This window comes from Aquarana catesbeiana, linkage group LG03 (assembly GCF_042186555.1).
Source record: "Aquarana catesbeiana isolate 2022-GZ linkage group LG03, ASM4218655v1, whole genome shotgun sequence".
In the NCBI taxonomy this organism is placed as follows: domain Eukaryota; kingdom Metazoa; phylum Chordata; class Amphibia; order Anura; family Ranidae; genus Aquarana; species Aquarana catesbeiana.
Window position 1 is genome coordinate 699,715,591 of NC_133326.1, and position 20,002 is coordinate 699,735,592.

Consider the following 20,002-nt stretch of genomic DNA (forward strand, 5'->3'; position numbering starts at 1 on the left):
GAAGTATCTCCAGTAGACTCCGAAACGCATCAGTTGAAGGAGTAATTTAATTTACCATCTGCTTAAACCATTTGCACTATCAATAATGGCTGCTATGTACACTCCATGATCTATGTTTTTATCTATGTATTTTCAATAAAATATATGCCCATTTTTTATATTTAACTGATTTGTGACATTTATCTAAGTGCCGTTAAAGTCCTACCCCAAGGGGAATCCTTCTTTTTCCAGGTCATAGCAATAGACAATAGTTTGAACGTTCCAAGTCATCTTTCCACTGGACTGCAGAGTGTAAGTGTCCCTCTTCTGGTAACATGGACCCTTTCCATAGGGTCCATTGGTGGGATCCTCACAGGGTCCTGAAGACTCCAGCTGTGGCATTAAGACATCAAGATAGGCAGTGGATCATCAGTCTTCACTTCTGGTAGAGGCTCCATAAAGGGTCGACAGACTCAGATAAGTTAAAAAGGATATTAGAGGATTTTCTTTTAAGTGAATTATTAAGAACATGGTGGGTGAGAGTTCAAAATTTGCCCAGAGATGGGTTGTTTTTTTTTTAACATTACTGAATGATGTGAGCAGGGGAAGCGGGTTGTTCCTGATAGTCTAAAAGATATTGCTTACAATATCTTATTTTCACTGTATTGCACTTGAGAAGTAGGCTAAATGATCCTGGTAATATCCTCACTAACCATACCATAGGTTCTTGCTGTTAACTTTTAGTTCACATGATTTTTTTCTATATTGACAGAATATTGTGAGGGGTTTTATTTTTAAAAATCAAGAGATGGTTAATTCCATCATTACACAAAGAAATGTCATTGGGTATCAAAACAGGACCCAAGTGACCATGTTTGAGCTTTCCGGACTATCTGATAATAAAAAACTTAGCCCATTTCTCTTCATGTTCTTTTTACTGGTGTACATGATGACCATTGCGGGAAACTTGGTGATAATAGCCCTTGTCTATGCCTTCTCCAGCCTTCACACCCCAATGTACTTCTTCCTGAGTAGCCTCTCTTTGGTAGACATTTTTTACTCCTCAGTTATTACTCCAAATATGTTGATTCACTTCCTTTCCTCTAAGAAGTCTATTTCATTTGTTGGTTGTGCCCTCCAGCTTTATTTCTTTTGTTCATTAGCAAGCACTGAGACTCTTCTCCTCTCTACCATGTCGTATGACCGTTATGTGGCTATCTGCCATCCTCTCCATTACACACTAATAATAACCAAGAAGAAATGTTTTTGTTTGGTACTTTATTCTTCCTTATTTTGTTTCTTGCAGTCAATTGTGCATACCAATTGTGTGTTCAGTCTTCCATTCTGTGGATCAAACCTTATTGACCATTTCTACTGTGATATCCCACCGCTGCTGAAACTGTCCTGCTCCAACACCCTCCATTGTTATCTGGTAACTGGCATCCTTGTAATAGCCTATGGAGTATATACATTTGTGACAATCTTCCTGTCATATACTTTTATATTTCTTTCAATTTTTAAGATGACATCCACTAAGGGCAGACAGAAGGCCTTCAGTACGTGCTCCTCACATATTATTACTGTCTCAATTTTCTTCACAGCTGTTTCCTTCACCTATCTTCATCCTCATTCAGGGGTCTTTAAGATACAAGACAAAGTGACCTCAGTCTTCTTTACAGTAGTTACTCCAATGCTGAATCCTCTTATCTACAGCCTAAGGAACCAAGAGGTGAAGAAAATCCTTGCCCAGGCAAAGCAAAAAAATCATGCTTAGATTTATAATACAGGACAGTATAGCATAGAATTATGCTTTCTAAAACTACATTTATTGCTGTAAACTATATCTTTATAAACAAGTATCAGAACATATTGTTTTTGCAGTTTAAAACCATTCTGACAACTTTCAATTGGTCAAATTAAGCCTCATCCACTCTCTGCCTAACTGACGATTAAGATAACCACCATAATCCCCCCCCCCCCTCCCCAACTTATTAAACCAGTTTCTCAGCCATCATTCTGTGGAACATTATTGTTCCTTTAGAGGTTGCTAGTCCTTTGAACAGGGGGGGTCGAATTTTCTCCTGGAACCAGTGACCAGCAATGTTCATCTCCACTGACAACCAGTCTAAGGGTACCATCCACACTGACAACCAGTGTAAGGGGACCATCTCCACTGACAACCAGTATAAGGGGACTGTCTCCACTGACAACCAGTGTAAGGGGACCATCTCCATTAACAACCAGCATAAGAATAAACCATGGACAGCTAAGGTTTTGTGCTACCATGGGTTTGAGGTAGGTTCAGGATTTGTGGTACAAAGTCAACTTATGGTGAATATAGCAGTGACACATTTTTTGTAATCATAGCGCACTACAAGGGCTTTTATTTCAGCTGGGTTTGAAGGACCAATAATGGGGTCTTTGTCCAATAATGGGGTCTTTGTTATGTTCCAGCACCCTCACTTTATAAGGTTGGGAGGGCATAGTAGTCATAATGTCAGTGTTTTGGAAGTTGTTGCCATTGTTATTCCCCCAGCGGCTGAGGCTCTCCTCTTTCCTCTTTTCCCTTAAACTCCAGTGGTGGAGTGTCCCTCGGCATAGCCCTGCACTGTAACTGATGAAGTCGGGGTGCATGCAACCACCAAAGCATAGGGGAGATGGGGCTGCCGAGACTATAGATAAAAGTGCTTTTCCCAGCCCCCTAGATATAAATGATCATTTAATACTTGCAGTGTGGGGGCAGCACAACTGCAAAGAAGGGTTTTTTGTTTTCCCTGGAATTCAGCTTTAACTTTATTTTGTGGTAGATTTCAGACCACGGATTACTTTTGTCAACAGCATCTCATGTGACCCTTACTTGGTGCCCAAAGAGGAAGGGAACACGAAGGACGTGATCAGCACCCCATGCACCCTAACCCTACATATTTGTTGCCCAATGTAGGGCTACGCCTACTGCATGCATCTGAAGACCACTTCTAAAGGGACCATGGCAATAGTTAGCGAGTTAGAACTTGCCCAGGCTTGCCCAACAGTAGTCCACATGATCTACACATGTTTTCTTCTTATTTGGCTCCTGTATATGGTCCAAGCATCAGATTGCTGGATGTCCTGATAAGGGGCGTATATAGCAACCAGACTCTGCAAAAAACACTCAGATGCTCCACATGCATTGCATCCAGCAGCCAGCAGCTTCTGTGGAAATAGATTCCTTCAGTCTGCGATACCAGGAAACGATACCAACCAGTGCACCGGTTTGCCCTCTGCTGTTCTGGCACCTGGGAAGAGTTCAGAGTCTACTGCCCAACCTGCAAGAGGTGCCTGGCTGCACTTATGCCTTGGGCTCACTGTTACATGTGCAAAATGCCACTTTTCCAGTGCGTTTTTGAAGAAAGAACCCACCAGTAAGATTGGCCTGGATGACCTGCCCAAGCTGTTACCTGCTGAGATGCTACTTCAGCCGAACCTTCTGCAAAGATCCTTAAAACGATAGACTGCTGCTGCTGCTGCTGCAAAAGAAAAAAACTTTCCCCTGTAAGACAAATGCATAATGTGTTAGTATGCATTGTATACTAGCACATTATATGAGACTTACCTTAAAACAAAGACCTCTACTGGTGCGCTGTCACCTCTGAAAGGGCTTCCTTTTTCACCCGGTCTTCCTTCCTGGTTCGCAGCATCCGGCTACGTAAGTGGCCGGAGCCGCAATGGCATCACTCTCACGCATGCGCTGGAGCCCTCATTTATGGCACGAGCTCTGAAGACCCAGCACGGTATGCCAGACCTTCAGAGCGCATGCACCAGGGACACCACTGGCTGCATGCAGTATGAATTTTTCCTAAATGGTGCAAGTTTAGGAGATATTTATTGTACCTACAGGTAAGCCTTATTATAGGCTTTCCTGTAGGTACAAGTAAAAAAAAGTTTAGTACCATTTTAAGCCATGTCAAAACCACCTCTGGGATGGCCTCCCCCCTTCTCCTGGGGTCTAGCTGCCATCCCGCATCACCAAAATGGAGCCCACCCCCTCTCAGGAAGAAGATTGGGGTTCCCTCAAGCTTCTCTTTAAGCAACTACCACCGATCCTGGAATCCCAGACAAAAGACTGCATCAGCTCCACCCTTTTGGATTCTCCACTACCAGACATCATAAATCCTCCATTACTGGAATATACTCCGGTGAAGGAAGCCCCAATGATGTTACAAACCCTGCATTTCTGTGACCAGCCCAGGGGCATCTCTTGGGAAAGCCTTACCTTTGACTTGGACGAGGAACTGCCACCGCCTCCGGAGCCATACATGCCTTGTCCTCGTCCGCCTTAACCTAATCCAGCTCTGGTGGAAAGAACAGGGTATAAATAACTTTTGCCCACATGATGCCTACCTGCCACAGGGTCAGGTGCACTATAAGGCCTGAATCACCCAAGTGGCAATGTTCCAGTGGTATATGGAACACTATGTCCTGCAGACATAAGGTGCAAGTGTTCCCTTATGTACCCAAGCAACTGTTCCTGCAACTCAAAGAGGAGAAACCCAAGTTGTATGTGAAAATCCCTAAATCCTAAAACTCCAGCGGAGCTTCTGTCAGCAAAATGAGTATGTTGAGGTGGAGTTCCACTGCCTGTACAGGTTTTACAATAGGGGAAGACATCTCATTGGACCAGATAGAGATAATTAAGCTGAATGGATGCTTCCCAGTCATCCACGGGATTCAGGGTATTCACCCTATTACAAGAGAACCCATATCATTACTAGACCCTGACTTTTATATTAATAGAACTGTAAGGTTATGTTGAAACACTTTCCAGTTTACTGTTTTGCGCTGTTTTACTTTGTTTCTTATTTTTTATAAACGTATGTGTATTATTGGGTTGTGTTATACAGCCGGGACAAGGTGTGTAGGCAGGTAGAGTTTTATGCTGCCCCAATCAGGAGGAAAGTGTTAATTGTGTTACTCGGTTCTTTCTTTGTGAGTTTTATTGGGTCCGACCCACTGATCCTCTGCTGTATAAAATGGGACAGGGATCCGATTCAGAGAGTACGGAGCACATGAGAGGTTATTGAAAGTCTGCTGTTGCCACTGTTATCCTGCCTTGTCCTGTTGGCCTGCTAAATATGCTGAATATGGAGTGATGATTAATGCACACTTGCCCTCAGGATCCTGCTACAGCCTGGAGGAACTGCTGGGACTTGCAGTCTGCCTTGAAGATGCCAATCCTGGATACTCCTATCATGGATTCTACCAAAGATGGGCTCTTTTCTGCGCAGGTATGCTGGGGCAGCCACAAGCCTGAGTTTGGGACTAGGGATGTTAGGAAAAAACTGTTGCTCATGTTATTTAGAATGAACACATTTTTCAGTAAAGCTTTTGAAACTTTGCCTTTGCCTGGTCTGCAGTTACGCAAGGGGTGTAATGTAAGTATCCGGAACATATAGTTTACAGTTCAGGTCAGCTAAGCACATTGGGGTATAAAGACATCAGTGGTACAAGAGTTAATACAGTATGAAGATACAAGTGGTTACCAAGGGTAAGCAGCCTGTCGTAAACGTGTACATGTGACAGGTGGGGTAGCCTCCTGCAGAAGTTGTTGTTGGCCATTTCTTCATGAGCAGGTCCATCTCCCATAGCAATGAGAGCAGACCAGCACTGCAGAGGTCCCCAGTCTGTACACAGGTACGGAAGAGAAAAAGATAGCCAAAGCTTGTTTGGCTTTACTTCTCCTGTGGATCAAAGGAGTGCAGTTCGTTCTGCACTCCTGTGACCCATTTGCAGCTGACAGCCGACTGAAGCCCGCTGTCGGCTGACGTCACAGAGCTGGTCCGGGCTGGGGAAAGATCGCAACCATATGGTTGGGATCCACCCAGAACCCTGGACCAACACCTGGCTTAGCCTCTCAGTCAGTCGCTGAAGGCCTAAGCCAGCCATTCTCGCCTCCTCCACAGCCCAGCGCTCCAGTAAGCAGGGGAGGTCAGAACAGATAGAGGTGACTGACAGTCACCAGCTCTCTGCCCAGGGAGCACTGAGAACAGATCGATCAATGGTCTTTTGATTGCTTAGAGCCAATCCATAAAGACATGGATGAGTCCTGACCTCAACCCTTTGGGATGAATTAGAGTGGAGACTGCGAGCCAGGCCTTCTCGTCCAACATTAGTGCTTGACCTCACAAATGTGCTTCTGGAAGAATGGTCAAACATTCCCATAGACACACTCCTAAACCTTGTGGACAGCCTTCCCAGAAGAGTTGAAGCTGTTACAGCTGCAATGGGTGGGCCAACTCACTACTGAACCCTACAGACTAATACCGCGTACACACAATCACACATTCCGACAACAAAATCCATGGGATATTTTCCGATAGATGATGGCTCAAACTTGTCTTACATACACACGGTCACACAATGTTGTCGGAAATTACGAACATCAAGAACGCGGTGACATACAACGAGCCAAGAAAATTGAAGTTCAATAGCCGGTGCGGCTGTTCTGCTTGATTCTGAGCATGCGTGGAACTTTGTGCGTCGGAATTGTGTGCACACGATCGGAATCTCCGACAATGGATTTTGTTGTCGGAAAATTTGAGATCCAGTTCTCAAATTTTGTTTGTCGGAAATTCCGACGGAAAATGTCTGATGGAGCCTATACATGGTCGGAATTTCCCTACAACAAGCTCCCATCGAACAGCTCCCGTCGGTAAATCCGACCGTGTGTACGCCGCATAAGACTGGGATGCCAATAAAGTTCATGTGCGTGTAAAGGCAGGCGTCCCAATACTTTTGGTAATATAGTGCATATACACTTACATACATACATAAAACCACCCATTTATGTACCTGGCCAACTCAAGCATCTTCCCTGACTTTCTCTTTCATAATAAAGGTTTTATACTAGGTTGGAGTGATATTAATGGATTTTTTTTTTTTTTAAATACCAAATACTTAGCGCTGCGCAATTGTTTTGCACAGAGCAGCCCAGATCTTCCTCTTCTGCTCCCCTTTCCCCCAGTGCTCCTGGCTTCTGCCCTCTGCTGAGTGCCCCTATAGCAAGAAGCTTGCTATGGTGGCTCCCAAGGAGGCTGAATCCCAAGCCACTGCCCTGTGTGTCCATTCACACACGTTCCATGGCTCAGCCCCGCCCCCTCTCTCTCTCCTCATTGGCTTACTGGCTGTAATTGACAGCAGTGGGAGCCAATGGAGAAAAATGAGGAGGGGGAGTCCCCGGAGAGCTGAGGCTTTCATGCATATTGCTGGATCGCAATGGGGACCAGGTAAGTATTGGGGGGGCTGAGGGGGATGCTACACAGAGAAGGTTTTTATCACCTTCATGCATGGAGCGGTCCTCAAGGGTGTGAACTGGTAAAAATATATCCTCTACACCGTGGTAATAATAATGTATAAAATATATGATGAAAAATATATAAAATGACACGTGCTTAATAGCCAAATAATAAGGTGACAATGTGCATTCATATAGTGATAAAAAATATTAAAGCAAATAAGTCAGTGGAAATCGAAATAGATCCAAATACTGGAATTAAAAAAAAGTGCTTAAGTGCACTGTGCAAAGTTCAAATAATCCAATTTACAGGTGCTCCACACTCCATGCGATTCAGTATGCTGTGAAAGTGATGCGATAATCAGACTCTGTGTTCTCACTTAGGTGCCCCCCCCCCCATGTAATGAAGGCTCACCTTGAGGTGTGTGACCTTACTGTTAAGCTTGGTCAATACTCGCTTTGGAACCACTACAGGGTTCAACAGTGCGTCCGGGATCCTGGATCAATCGCCAATGTGCCTCAGTAAATCAATGAAAAAAGGATCTCATAGTGTAGTATGCTTATGCAATTTATTGAACCAAAAATAAACAGGTCCCACACAGGGTAATCACAATATCCAGGCGCTTCAGTGCACCATTCTACATCAAGCAAAAAACGAATGGTTGAAACCGGCCGGTAACGGGATGGTATGCTGATCGTTCCTAACAGCTGATCTGGTATGCCAGCTGTCCTGTCCCCTTCCCCTGCATGTGTCGACACAAGGGAACTTCGTATCTTCCTCAGGGGGTGATGTGATTGGACGGTGAAGCTGTCCGTTAAAATAGAGTGTCTGCGGCCATTTTGTTGGCACTCTAGTTCTGGGTCTATGTACTTCAATGAGACCAACACATCAAATTAAACTACTTGGATACATTTAGGTGAATACCAATCCATCGTGATTCACCATTTTTCCTATGATGTACGGTGTCCTACATGAGCCATCTTTGCTCAGCAAATAAGTGCACAAAAATACAAATTAACAGGACGGACACAGATAAACCAGCCTATCATCCCTTTTGTTAACCGGCAGTGTTAAATGCATAAAACAGCTACTAATAGTAATATATAATTGCAAGAATAAAAACTAAGGGAGAGAGCCTCGGCTACCTCCTAAAAATTAGGATTTTTATGTGGACCAGATCATCTGTATAATAAGGTAAGCACAAACTTAGGAATTTGATAAAATTACATTTTATTGAATACAAAAACACACATAAGCAAGTGTAATAAAATCATGAACTACAAACAGTCCATAAGAGATACTTAGTACTAATTATTATTAGTCCGTGAATTGCACGCACTAGCACCATAGCTATGATCCCAAGTTTATCTCATTTTTTGCATTAGAGGTGATTCCTGAATCCGATAGAGGAGGCGACTTTGACAAAAGGATCCTACAACTTGAGGCTAGATGGATCTTCGGTCAAAGAGCCACCTACCCACCAGGCCTCAATACCGCCTTATCATTTAAACCATTTTTATAACTAACAACACTAAGTGATAATTTCTGATTAGACCGTTTGTTGGCACCTTGGACCTAGTAACACATTAACTAATCAAGGGGTCCTTGTTTGCGTCCTTGTCCCATAAAACTCAATGCAGACCATGTCTATATTTGGCCTGTTGGCTAGGACTGCTTGATTGACTGGCATGTGTCTCATTATAGAACATACCTTACTTACTGGATGGCACTAGGGGGGCTAGAATGTTTTTTACGGGGATATGGTTTAGAATTTTTCCATATTTCTCTCCCCCCTCTCTCTCCCCCCCTCCTCTCAACAGAGATAGCATTATTTTTCAATACGTTACTTTCCCTTTTCCTTTTCTCCTTTTTGTTTTGCCCTTATCTTTCTCCCCTTTCCCTTTCTCCTCCTCTCCCCCCCCCCTACTTCTTAATGGATACTATACAATGGTTATGTGACTTTGTAGCACTTTAAAATTAATGATGCTTAATGTATTAATAAGGTTTACACAAATGTTGATTATGAATGCTTATATGCATTATTACAGATCTTGTGTTCCTATACATGTACCATTTACATTTACATATGTAATAGTATTGATGCCTAGGTGGCCTGCATGGCACCTCACAGCGGGGGCTCTTCTGCTCGGCCGGCGGCGATCAGGACATGAGTGTGACTGTTCGGGCGCCCCTGGTGGGAGGCTAGTGTTATTACATCTTTCCCTCCCTCCCTCCCCGCGCACGAATTAGCTGCGCGGTGTGCGTTGACGCAACGACGGCCTGTTCCGGCCGTCTTCGCGCATGCGCGACACAGGGGCTCTCGCCCCGGAAGTGAGGTCAGGGGTCAGCTGACCTTTTACTTCCGGGGGGGTCACGGAAATTTAAGGAGACGCGCTCAGCATCTCATTCAGCCAGAGTCACAAACAGCGGTTGCAGTGGATCGTATCCGGAGGGTGGTGGACCAGAAGCTCTCCTATATCTACCAAACTAGAGGTAAATAACAAAATAACAATCTCCCTGCTCCTTTGTCATTGAGAGATGGGAATAGTTGGCTCCAGGTATACTTAATTTAATGGTGCACTATCCCCCCTTTTTTATCCACATCAATACAAATCCATAGTATAGCGCTTATACAATGCTCCAGATGTCATTCTTATTCATATGGGTGCATTTCGCAGTAATTAATGGGGATATGTCGGCTGTTTATATAAGAGCTGACATATCCGACTTTACAACTACACAGACACGTGTGTCTATTTATTTTGAAAACTAATTATGTATCCTCGGAAAGATACAATTTAGCTTTATCCATCTGGATGGCCATCTCTTTTAAAATGACAAAGGGGATATGGCTCCATGGGTTCAATATAGCTATTAAGGTTCTATGGACAGTAATAGTGAGAACCAATAAAACAGTAATATGAACTGCAATAACCAATATCTCTCCCCCTGTAAAAGACAGAAATAGAATTTGGCAGAAAAAAATAGTTGGTAAATTGTTTCTTTACACAGGATATACTTATTTATTAGGCTGGTCAGTACGTGATCCGACATTCCACTCTCCAATCCCATACGCTCTGACTGCCCTGGGGTATTGATCGTGATCGGCTGTTAGCGGGCTGAGCCTTATGATGTGAGTTGGGCTTTGCATGCCCCATTTTAGGCATTGATAACTTCTATTGGGTAAGCACCTCTATTAGCTTAATAAACTGTACTTGAATAATGTAACGATAAAACAGTACCTAATATAATCTAGAGATACCAACAGATGCAAGCGACGCCCTTGAAGAAGCAGGAAATCTGCGAAACATGTTGGCACATCGCATATTCAAGCATCTTTACCGGCAATTCACGGACTAATAATAATTAATACTAAGTATCTCTTATGGACTGTTTGTAGTTCATGATTTTATTACACTTGCTTATGTGTGTTTTTGTATTCAATAAAATGTAATTTTATCAAATTCCTAAGTTTGTGCTTACCTTATTATACAGGTGATCTGGTCCACATAAAAATCCTAATTTTTAGGAGGCAGCCGAGGCTCTCTCCCTTTTTATTCTTGAAATAATTAGCAGGGATTGTGGACCTATATCTGTATCTGGAAATAGTCCAACATTATCATTATTTAAATATATAATTGCAGTTAAAAAAGGAATAAACTTTACTATGCACTTAAAAAAAAAATTTTAATTATAAAAAATATATAAAATATCTATACATACAGTGGGGATGGAAAGTATTCAGACCCCCTTACATTTTTCACTTTGTGTTATATTGCATCCATTTGCTAAAATTGTTTAAGTTCATTTTTTTTCCTCATTAATGTACACACAGCACCCCAAAACACAGAATTGTTGATATTTTTGCAGATTTATTAAAAAGAAAAACTGAAATATCACATGGTCCTCTGCTCTCACCTGATGCCTCTGTGCAACGCCGACGTCCAAAGCTGCAGCTATCAGTTGCCAATCAGTTGCATTAAGTATATCAGATGTATCAGATGCAGCTTTTTTTCTCTGTGGTCCGGGCGTGTGAGGGAGCTCTCACTTCACACGTCTACTCCTCCCATCACAGTTGTAGAAAGTCAACCATCACTGCAACCCTCCACCAGTCGGGGCTTTATGGCAGAGTGGCCCGATGGAAGCCTCTCCTCAGTGCAAGACACATGAAAGCCTGCATGGAGTTTGCTAAAAAACACCTGAAGGACTCCAAGATGGTGAGAAATAAGATTTTCTGGTCTGATGAGACCAAGATAGAACTTTTTGGCCTTAATTCTAAGCGGTATGTGTGGAGAAAACCAGGCACTGCTCATCACCTGTCCAATACAGTCCCAACAGTGAAGCATGGTTGTGGCAGCACCATGCTGTGGGGGTGTTTTTCAGCTGCGGGGACAGGACGACTGGTTGCAATCGAGGGAAAGATGAATGCGGCCAAGTACAGGGATATCCTGGACGAAAACCTTCTCCAGAGTGCTCAGGACCTCAGACTGGGCCAAAGGTTTACCTTCCAACAAGACAATGACCCTAAGCACACAGCTAAAATAACGAAGGAGTGGCTTCACAACAACTCCGTGACTGTTCTTGAATGGCCCAGCCAGAGCCCTGACTTAAACCCAATTGAGCATCTCTGGAGAGACCTAAAAATGGCTGTCCACCAATGTTTACCATCCAACCTGACAGAACTGGAGAGGATCTGCAAGGAGGAATGGCAGAGGATCCCCAAATCCAGGTGTGAAAAACTTGTTGCACCTTTCCCAAAAAGACTCATGGCTGTATTAGATCAAAAGGATGCTTCTACTAAATACTGAGCAAAGGGTCTGAATACTTAGGACCATGTGATATTTCAGTTTTTCTTTTTTAATAAATCTGCAAAAATGTCAACAATTCTGTGTTTTTCTGTCAATATGGGGTGTTATGTGTACATTAATGAGGAAAAAAAATGAACTTAAATGATTTTAGCAAATGGCTGCAATATAACAAAGAGTGAAAAATTTAAGGGGGTCTGAATAGTTTCCGTCCCCACTGTAACTGCGTAGACTACACCCGCAGTGTCACACAAAATGAAGTCCCTAATGGTGTACACTCGATTATTTTATGGGTTAGTGAACTCTTTTACTTTCCTGGTATTCTTAGGTACCCTAGTGCAACTGTAACAGCGTCCGCAACTGTGGAAACCCTTAATGTCCCGAAACATTTTGGGTTTGGGGGGGGGGGTTCCACCACATTATGCACCAGTCTATCCCTTAAGTTGGGTGCTCTTTTATGTACAATATTAGGTGTTTCTGACAGGTTCCCTTTGAGATGAACATCTTGTTTCAGGATATTCCAATATTTAGAGATAATTTTCTCTACTTCCTTAATCTGCAGATTAAAATCCAGGACAATACATGTGCCCATATCTTTGTTGGAGCTAATATTTCTGGTACTATCCTTAAGAAGATCTCCTCTATTCATACTTTTCATTTTATTTCTCTCTTTTTCTAGAAAGTCATCTCGATACCCCTTTTGTTTGAACATGTTGGTCAGCTGTTGTGATTGTAGCTCAAAGTCTACTTCTTGTGTCCAATTTTTTCCTTAATTCTCATATATTGGCCACGTGGGATGTTATCCAACCAAGGTCTAAAATGGCAGGTCATGGTGGGGATATAAGAGTTACGGTCGATCACCTTGAAATACGTTCTTTTCTCTATAACTCGTGGAGTATTACAAATTTCCAGATCTAAAAAGTGTACCATATATTTATTGATGTTCCATGTCAGGTTGATATTCTGATCATTATCATTCATTGTCTGTAATATTTCTTCCAAAGAAACCACGTTCCACTTCCAAATAATTAACAGGTCATCAATAAAACGTCTGTATTGTATAATGCTAGGATCCCTATTGTACAGGATACCCTCGGCCTCCTGTATGCTAAATGGGAGATCGAGGGTATCCTGTACACGTACATGACCTGTTAATTATTTGGACATTGTCCTGTTGGAAGATGAACCTTTGCTCCAGTCTGAGGTCCACAGCGCTCTGGAGCAGGTTTCCCTCTATCCTGACCAGTCTCCCAGTTCATGCCGCTGAAAAACATCCCTATTGCATGATGCTGCCGCCACCATGCTTCACTGTAGGGATGGTATTGGCCAGGTGATGAGCGGTGTCTGGTTTCCTCCATGACGCTGGCCATTCAGGCCAAAGAGTTCAATCTTTGTTACATCAGACCAGAGAATTTTGTTTCTCATGGTCTGAAAGTCCTTCAGGTGCCTTTTGGCAAACTCCAGGCGGGCTGTCATGTGCCTGTTACTGAGAAGTGGCTTATGTCTGGTCTCTCTACTATACAGGCCTGATTAGTGGAGTGCTGCAGAGATGGTTGTTCTTCTGGAAACTTCTCTCTCCACAAAGAAACGCTGGTGACCATCGGGTTCTCGGTCACCTCCCTGACTAAGGCCCTTCTCCCCCAATCCCACAGTTTGGCAGGCGGGCCAACTTTATGAAAAGTCCTGGTGGTTCCAAACTTCTTCCACTTACAGATGATGGAGGCCACTGTGCTCATTGGGAACTTCAATGCTGCAGAAATGTTTCTGTACCCTCCCCCAGATCTATACCTCCATACAATCCTGTCTCAGAGGTCTAAAAACAATTCCTTGGACTTCATGGCTTGGTTTGTGCTCTGACATGCACTGATAACTGTAGGACCCTTTATAGACAGGTGTGTGCCTTTCCAAATCATGTCCAATCAACTGAATTTACCACAGGTGGACTCCAATCTAGTTGTAGAAACATCTCAAGGATGATCAGTGGAAACAGGATGCACCTAAGCTCAATTGTTTCATGGCAAAGGCTGTGAATACTTATGTATATGGGATTTTCTTTCATTTTTTTATTTTTAATAAATTTGCAAAGATTTCAAACAAACTTCTTTCACATTGGCATTATGGGGTATTGTTTTGAGGAAAATAATGAATGTATTCCATTTTGAAATAAGGCTGTAAAATAATAAAATGTGTAAAAAGCGAAGCGCTGTGAATACTTTCCGGATGTACTGTAAATGCCATACCTGTGGGATCCCTGTGGAAGCTGAAAATCCCTGTAGTAGGCCGGGTTATTTCTGAACTGTCTTTATATTATTTTAAAACAAGTTCTTTCATTACCCTGGGACTGAGTGTAATATTACCGCCGCACCGTGCTACACCCCACCTACAGAGACACATACGCATGCCTCGGGAATGTGGTCTGTCCTTTTTGTTGACAGTTCAGTTACTTTATTAATGTGGAGGAAATTACAAATAAAGGCATGTGAATGAAAAAAATATATATATATATTTAATGTTGTGCATATTATTAATATATTTATCAATGGCATATGGATACCAGAATGCACATTTTTTTTTGCAAGAGTTGTGCAAAAACAAAATTTTTTATTAAATAGGGAGCACAAGGTCATAAAACAATCAAAAGGAAGGCAATGACGGAGAAACAGTTGGAATTGGTGAAGCATTTGTACCCCAGGGCAGACATCAATTATTTGCATTTCAAAATTGGTAACCTGAGGAGTCCATTTAATAGGGAGCATAATACGGTCCTGGACTCTGAGAGGTCGGGAGCATCAGCAGATGACATATATGTCCCCAGGCTGTGGTCTTCCAACAGCCTGCGTTTTTTGCCAGACCAGACCGAACCCAGGCCATCGCTCTCAACACTTCCTTCCACTCAAAAATGCATTCTCTGCACCAAAAAGAAAAAAAAAGAAAAACTCAAATTAAACCAAAAGAAAATTATAAATTATAGTGCTGATAATCCCCAGCCCAGCGGCCTTGTTGGGGGTGTTGTGGCTGCATTGGCCACAGTCCGCCATGCTGCTGTGGTCTGTGGGGTGGCTGTGGTGTTGGTGGAGGTGGTGGAGAAGTATGGTCGATTTTGCATGCATTTCGGTGGTGATTTGGCTCCTACTCCCCTTGTTGAGGAGCTGAAGGATGAGCTCTTCGCACATACTGCGCTGGTCCTCCTCCATCTCTTTTAATTTGTTGCCCGTCATGCATCCAAAAGCTGGGATTTAGTCTGGCTGCTGGGCTTTTGGCTGAGACTTTCCTGTGCATGAAAATTGTACATATTCTTAGGTTTTTGGTTATCAATCACACACAATTTTAAGCTCATGACTGTTGCAAATGGAATGTTAAGAAATTGAAAAGACTATCATTCTGACCCCAGCCTTTTTCATTCTTGTCCCAATTATTTTTGGCCACTACTGTCTATTGATATGTAAACCACTTTGTTAAATCAGAAATTTGGGATCAATAACGTCTAGTTAACCTCATTCAATTTTTGCCCACAAATATGTTCAACACTGCTATACCTGGGTCAAGCTGGGCTCCTCCACATCTTCTTCCTGTGTCGAAGGACCAGGGTGGACCTCAGGAGCTGTGTCCTCAGCCGATGTGGAAGGAAGCATTGAGAGTGATGGGTGTGGTTCACTTTGGTCTGACAAAAAATGCAGGCTATAGTAGTACCACAGCCTGGGTACATATATATCCTCTGCTGCTGATCGGATCTCTGGGAATCCATGACCTTCTTGCACTCCCTATTATATGTACTACACAGGCTACCAATTTTGGCCTTCGGATAATTGCTGTCTGCCATGGGATACACAGACTTCACCAATTCCAATAGTTTCTCCATCGCTGCCTTCCTCTTGATTTTGTTGGAATAATCCCTGCATTTATTTTGCCATAGACATGGCATCTCCTGGTATTGTTGGATAAATTCTGGTAAAAAAATCAGGGGCTGTAAATGTATCCACCATTTTGCCTGCAAGACACAACACAAGACAAACCCTAATGTCAGGCTAAACTCTCATAATCTCATAATCATAGTCCCAATATAGGCCTCAATCTATAAGCAGTATAGGCCACTAACCACTGATGCCCCAATTTACAATTGTACGTTCGCCTGAACGTTCCTTTGTGCGATAACGATCTTATGTCCTCCACTCACAGATCGTTCCTACGGCCGTTACAGTGACCGCGCGTTATGGCTTTATATACACTGCTCATATTACAAACACCGCCCCTGTCCTTCTTTCTACTGTATTCTCTGCCTCTTCTCTTTCGGGGCAGTGGGAGAGCACATGGCAGAGAGACAGTAGGTTTGTGCTGAGAGCAGCAATGAGGAAATCCCGGAGTAAGCCAGCTCCAGATCCAATAGGAGATATATGGCCTCAAATATGACTTTTGAAGAAATGGTGAAGATGTTGGACATCGTATTGTGGACAGACTATGATGGGAATCATGGACCTTACAGAAACCCAATTCCAAATTCCAATTATTGAGGACAGACTATGATGGGAATCGTGGACCTTACAGAAACCCAAATTCCAGAAAGGCCAAGATCATGGCTAAAGTTTTAAAAAGACTGCACAGGAATTTTACGACAATCCAAGGATGAGTTGAGAAAACGCTGGTCAGACCTTAAATTGAGAGAGGAAGATCAGTATAGAAAGATCAGGAAAGTGCTGCAAAAAAAAGTATTTGTTGTGTGTTCCTATTATTATTATTACTTTCATGCTGGTCCATGTTCTTTTCTTTACTGTTGTACAGTTTAAAATGCCAAGTTTTATGTTCGTGGACACAGGAATTGTTTGTGGGACATTAAACATCGTTCCTTCGACCACTAATACTTAGTTTTTGGAAGATGAAGGTTAAATGCATTTGTTCAGGCCTATTTTGATTAAAATAAGTTTATTAGATTGTTGTTTAGATGTGTTTGAAACTATAATGAAATGTCAACTTTATTCAGTGTCTCCATATTTTTAATACGTGTTTTTTTTTGTTTTTTTTTTCAGGTCATGTTGATGTTGTGGAAGAAGAAAATCACTTCAGCAGTGCAAGTGTACAAATCCTGATCAGTGAGCTCATGGTGTGCAATCGTGATTTGGAAAAAAATGAAACAAAACATCCATGATGTACAAAACAGACTTAGCAACATCATAGATATTTTAGGGAAAATAAAAAAAAAATCACAAAATTTTAGAGTAGTCGTTATGTTTTACATGCTGTACAGTTTTAAATGAATCCCAAAGCCAAATTTTGAGGATGAACACAAATTGGGACTCCAATTTTTCTTTTACTAAGTCGAACTTTGTAAGTTCCTGATTTGGGGATGTGTATCTTATGTTTTTAAACATGCCTGTTTAGCCACAAAAAAGGCAAAATACTGTCAAACACCAAGATGTTGGTTTGTTAAAAAAACATTTATAATGCACATGTGAATGTGCTTGGAGTAAAATGTTTTATACTCAACAATGTGTGTCTTCTTATTTCAATGCTCAATACCAGTGTATTTGTTAAATTGGTGTAGTTACAGTGACATGTGCTCTAAAATGTGCCAAACTCAGGCAATTTTAGAGACTCCAAGCAATTCATTCAAGGAGTTGAAAAGGCTGAATATTTTTTATCATGAATGCATTACATACATTAACAACAATAACATTGTTATTTTGCTCCATGAGATTGTCACCTCATGGAGCAAATAAGTTACGTTTGCACTATTAAAGAAAATGGCCAAAATTAAAAGGCCATTTGAGAACCTAAGAAACACAAACAGCAATTCAAATGAAATATGAGTTTAGTTTTCAAAAAAAAATTATTGTACATCTGCCAAATTTTGCTGTAAAGCAACTGCGCCTCTACCCACAAAGTACTCCAGATATTTTTGGCGGACTTCTCAGGCACTTTGGGCAGGTAAGCCAGCACGGCCACTTTCCAGAGCCATCAGCACTGTTGATTCAGCTGCAAAATCCACCTCAGTCGAAACTGAGACCAGATAGCTGGCTGCATTCCCCCTTAAATAATTGTGAAGAATGCAGCAGCACAACACCACATGATTGAGTTTATATTCTGCCAGGTTCATCGCTGTAAGGGAAAGCCGGAACCGACTTAACATGATGCCAAACGCATTCTTCACCACTCTTCGGGCACGAGACAGCCAGTAGTTGAAAATCCTCTGCTCTGGGGTCAGGTTCCTCATGGGGAACGGCCTCATGACATGTTCCCCCAGAGCAAAGGCCTCATCCGCAACAAACACAAAGTTGAGGCCCTCCACATTCTCCTCAGGAGGTGGCAACCGTAAGGTGCCATTTTTTAGCCGGCGGTAGAACTCTAATTAGTAAAAAAGAGAAAACTGCGCTGGAAATAAAAACCTAAGAAAGCTGCAACACAAAAGTAGAATACACACAAATACAAATAGAAACAAATGTGGTTGCGCTCTATACCCAAAACCATATAAACGTGATATTCAGTGATCAAAGTTATAATAATAAATAAGTCCCCAAAAAATTAATCAAAAAAAATGTTAAAAATCTAAATAAAATATTCAATTGTTGATGTAGAAAGACAATTAGTATGATATCCAGTCAATGAATAAGTGGCAAATTAATGAATATTTTGTGATAAATTCCACAGGTGACTTTTCTTATCAAACCCACTACCATAAGAAGTGTGTGCTTACCAGCTGCAGAGACAAGATTTGCCTGTGGCTAACACCCAGCCAGGGCCTTTTCCTCAGTGAGGTTTCTAAATGTCGGTCCAATCACCACATCGCTTGGGGATCTCCTGGTCCAGATTCTGACAGGTTAAATCCTCCGGTGGAAGCCGCTCTGGGGGTGTCTCGGAGATCGGTCCCGGCTCATACTTTGCAGGTGTAAGGGACAGGCAGGCTTCATTGTTCCCAATCCAAGTGCAGAGGGCTCGGGACTCAGCAGCGCTGCCTCCGCTCTCTGTTTACTTTGTCTATTGCATCGTCCTCCCCGCTGCGGTCTCTGCGTCTCCCAGCCTGGCTGCTGCTGCCGGAATACGTCATGCTATGTGTAGGCTCACCTTGCTATTCACCAACACGGGTGTCTCAATTGTAAAATAATGCATTTGAGTGGCAAAAATATGAATGCAATCTACTCACTGGGGGGAGAACCTCTGGGGGAATCTAGGATGGAAAAGGACCTGGGGGTCCTAGTAGATGATAGGCTAAGCAATGGCATACAATGCCAAGCTGCTGCAAATAAAGCAAACAGAATATTGGCATGCATTATAAAGGGGATTAACTCCAGAGATAAAATGATAATTTTCCCGCTCTACAAGACTCTGGTCTGGCCTCACCTGGAGTATGCTGTCCAGTTCTGGGCACCAGTCCTCAGGAAAGATGTGCTGGAAATGGAGCGAGTACAGAGAAGGGCAACAAAATGAATAAAGGGACTGGAGGACCTTAGTTATGAGTAAAGGTTGCGAGCACTGAACTTATTCTCTCTGGAGAAGAGACGCTTAAGAGGGCATACAATTTCAATTTACAAATACCGTACTGATGACCCCACAATAGGGATAAAACATTTTTGCGGAAGGGAGTTCAACAAGACACATGGCCACTCATTAAAATTAGAAGAAAAGAGGTTTAACCTTAAACTATGCAGAGGGTTATTTACTGTAAGAGCGGCAAGGATGTGGAATTCCCTTCCAAAGGCGGTGGTCTCAGCGGGGGGCATCGATAGTTTCAAGAAACTATTACATAAGTTCCTGAACGACCACAACATACAGAGGTATACAATATAATACTGACATATAATCACACACATGGGTTGGACTTGATGGACTTGTGTCTTTTTTCAACCTCACCTACTATAATTACAAACATGTATATAACAACATATATAATTTCACATACATTGATATATTACAGAAATAAAAATAAAATGACAAAAAAACACACATGAATGCATCCTT

The 20,002-nt window shown here is 42.3% G+C and overlaps 1 protein-coding gene across 1 annotated transcript; it reads left to right on the forward strand.

Moving 5' to 3' along the window:
- Positions 1 to 787: 787 nt before the first annotated feature.
- Positions 788 to 1,753, forward strand: LOC141134325 (olfactory receptor 5AP2-like). The gene has a single exon (XM_073623898.1). It carries the CDS (start codon positions 788 to 790, stop codon positions 1,751 to 1,753), a length of 966 nt encoding a protein of 321 aa, XP_073479999.1.
- Positions 1,754 to 20,002: the final 18,249 nt, after the last annotated feature.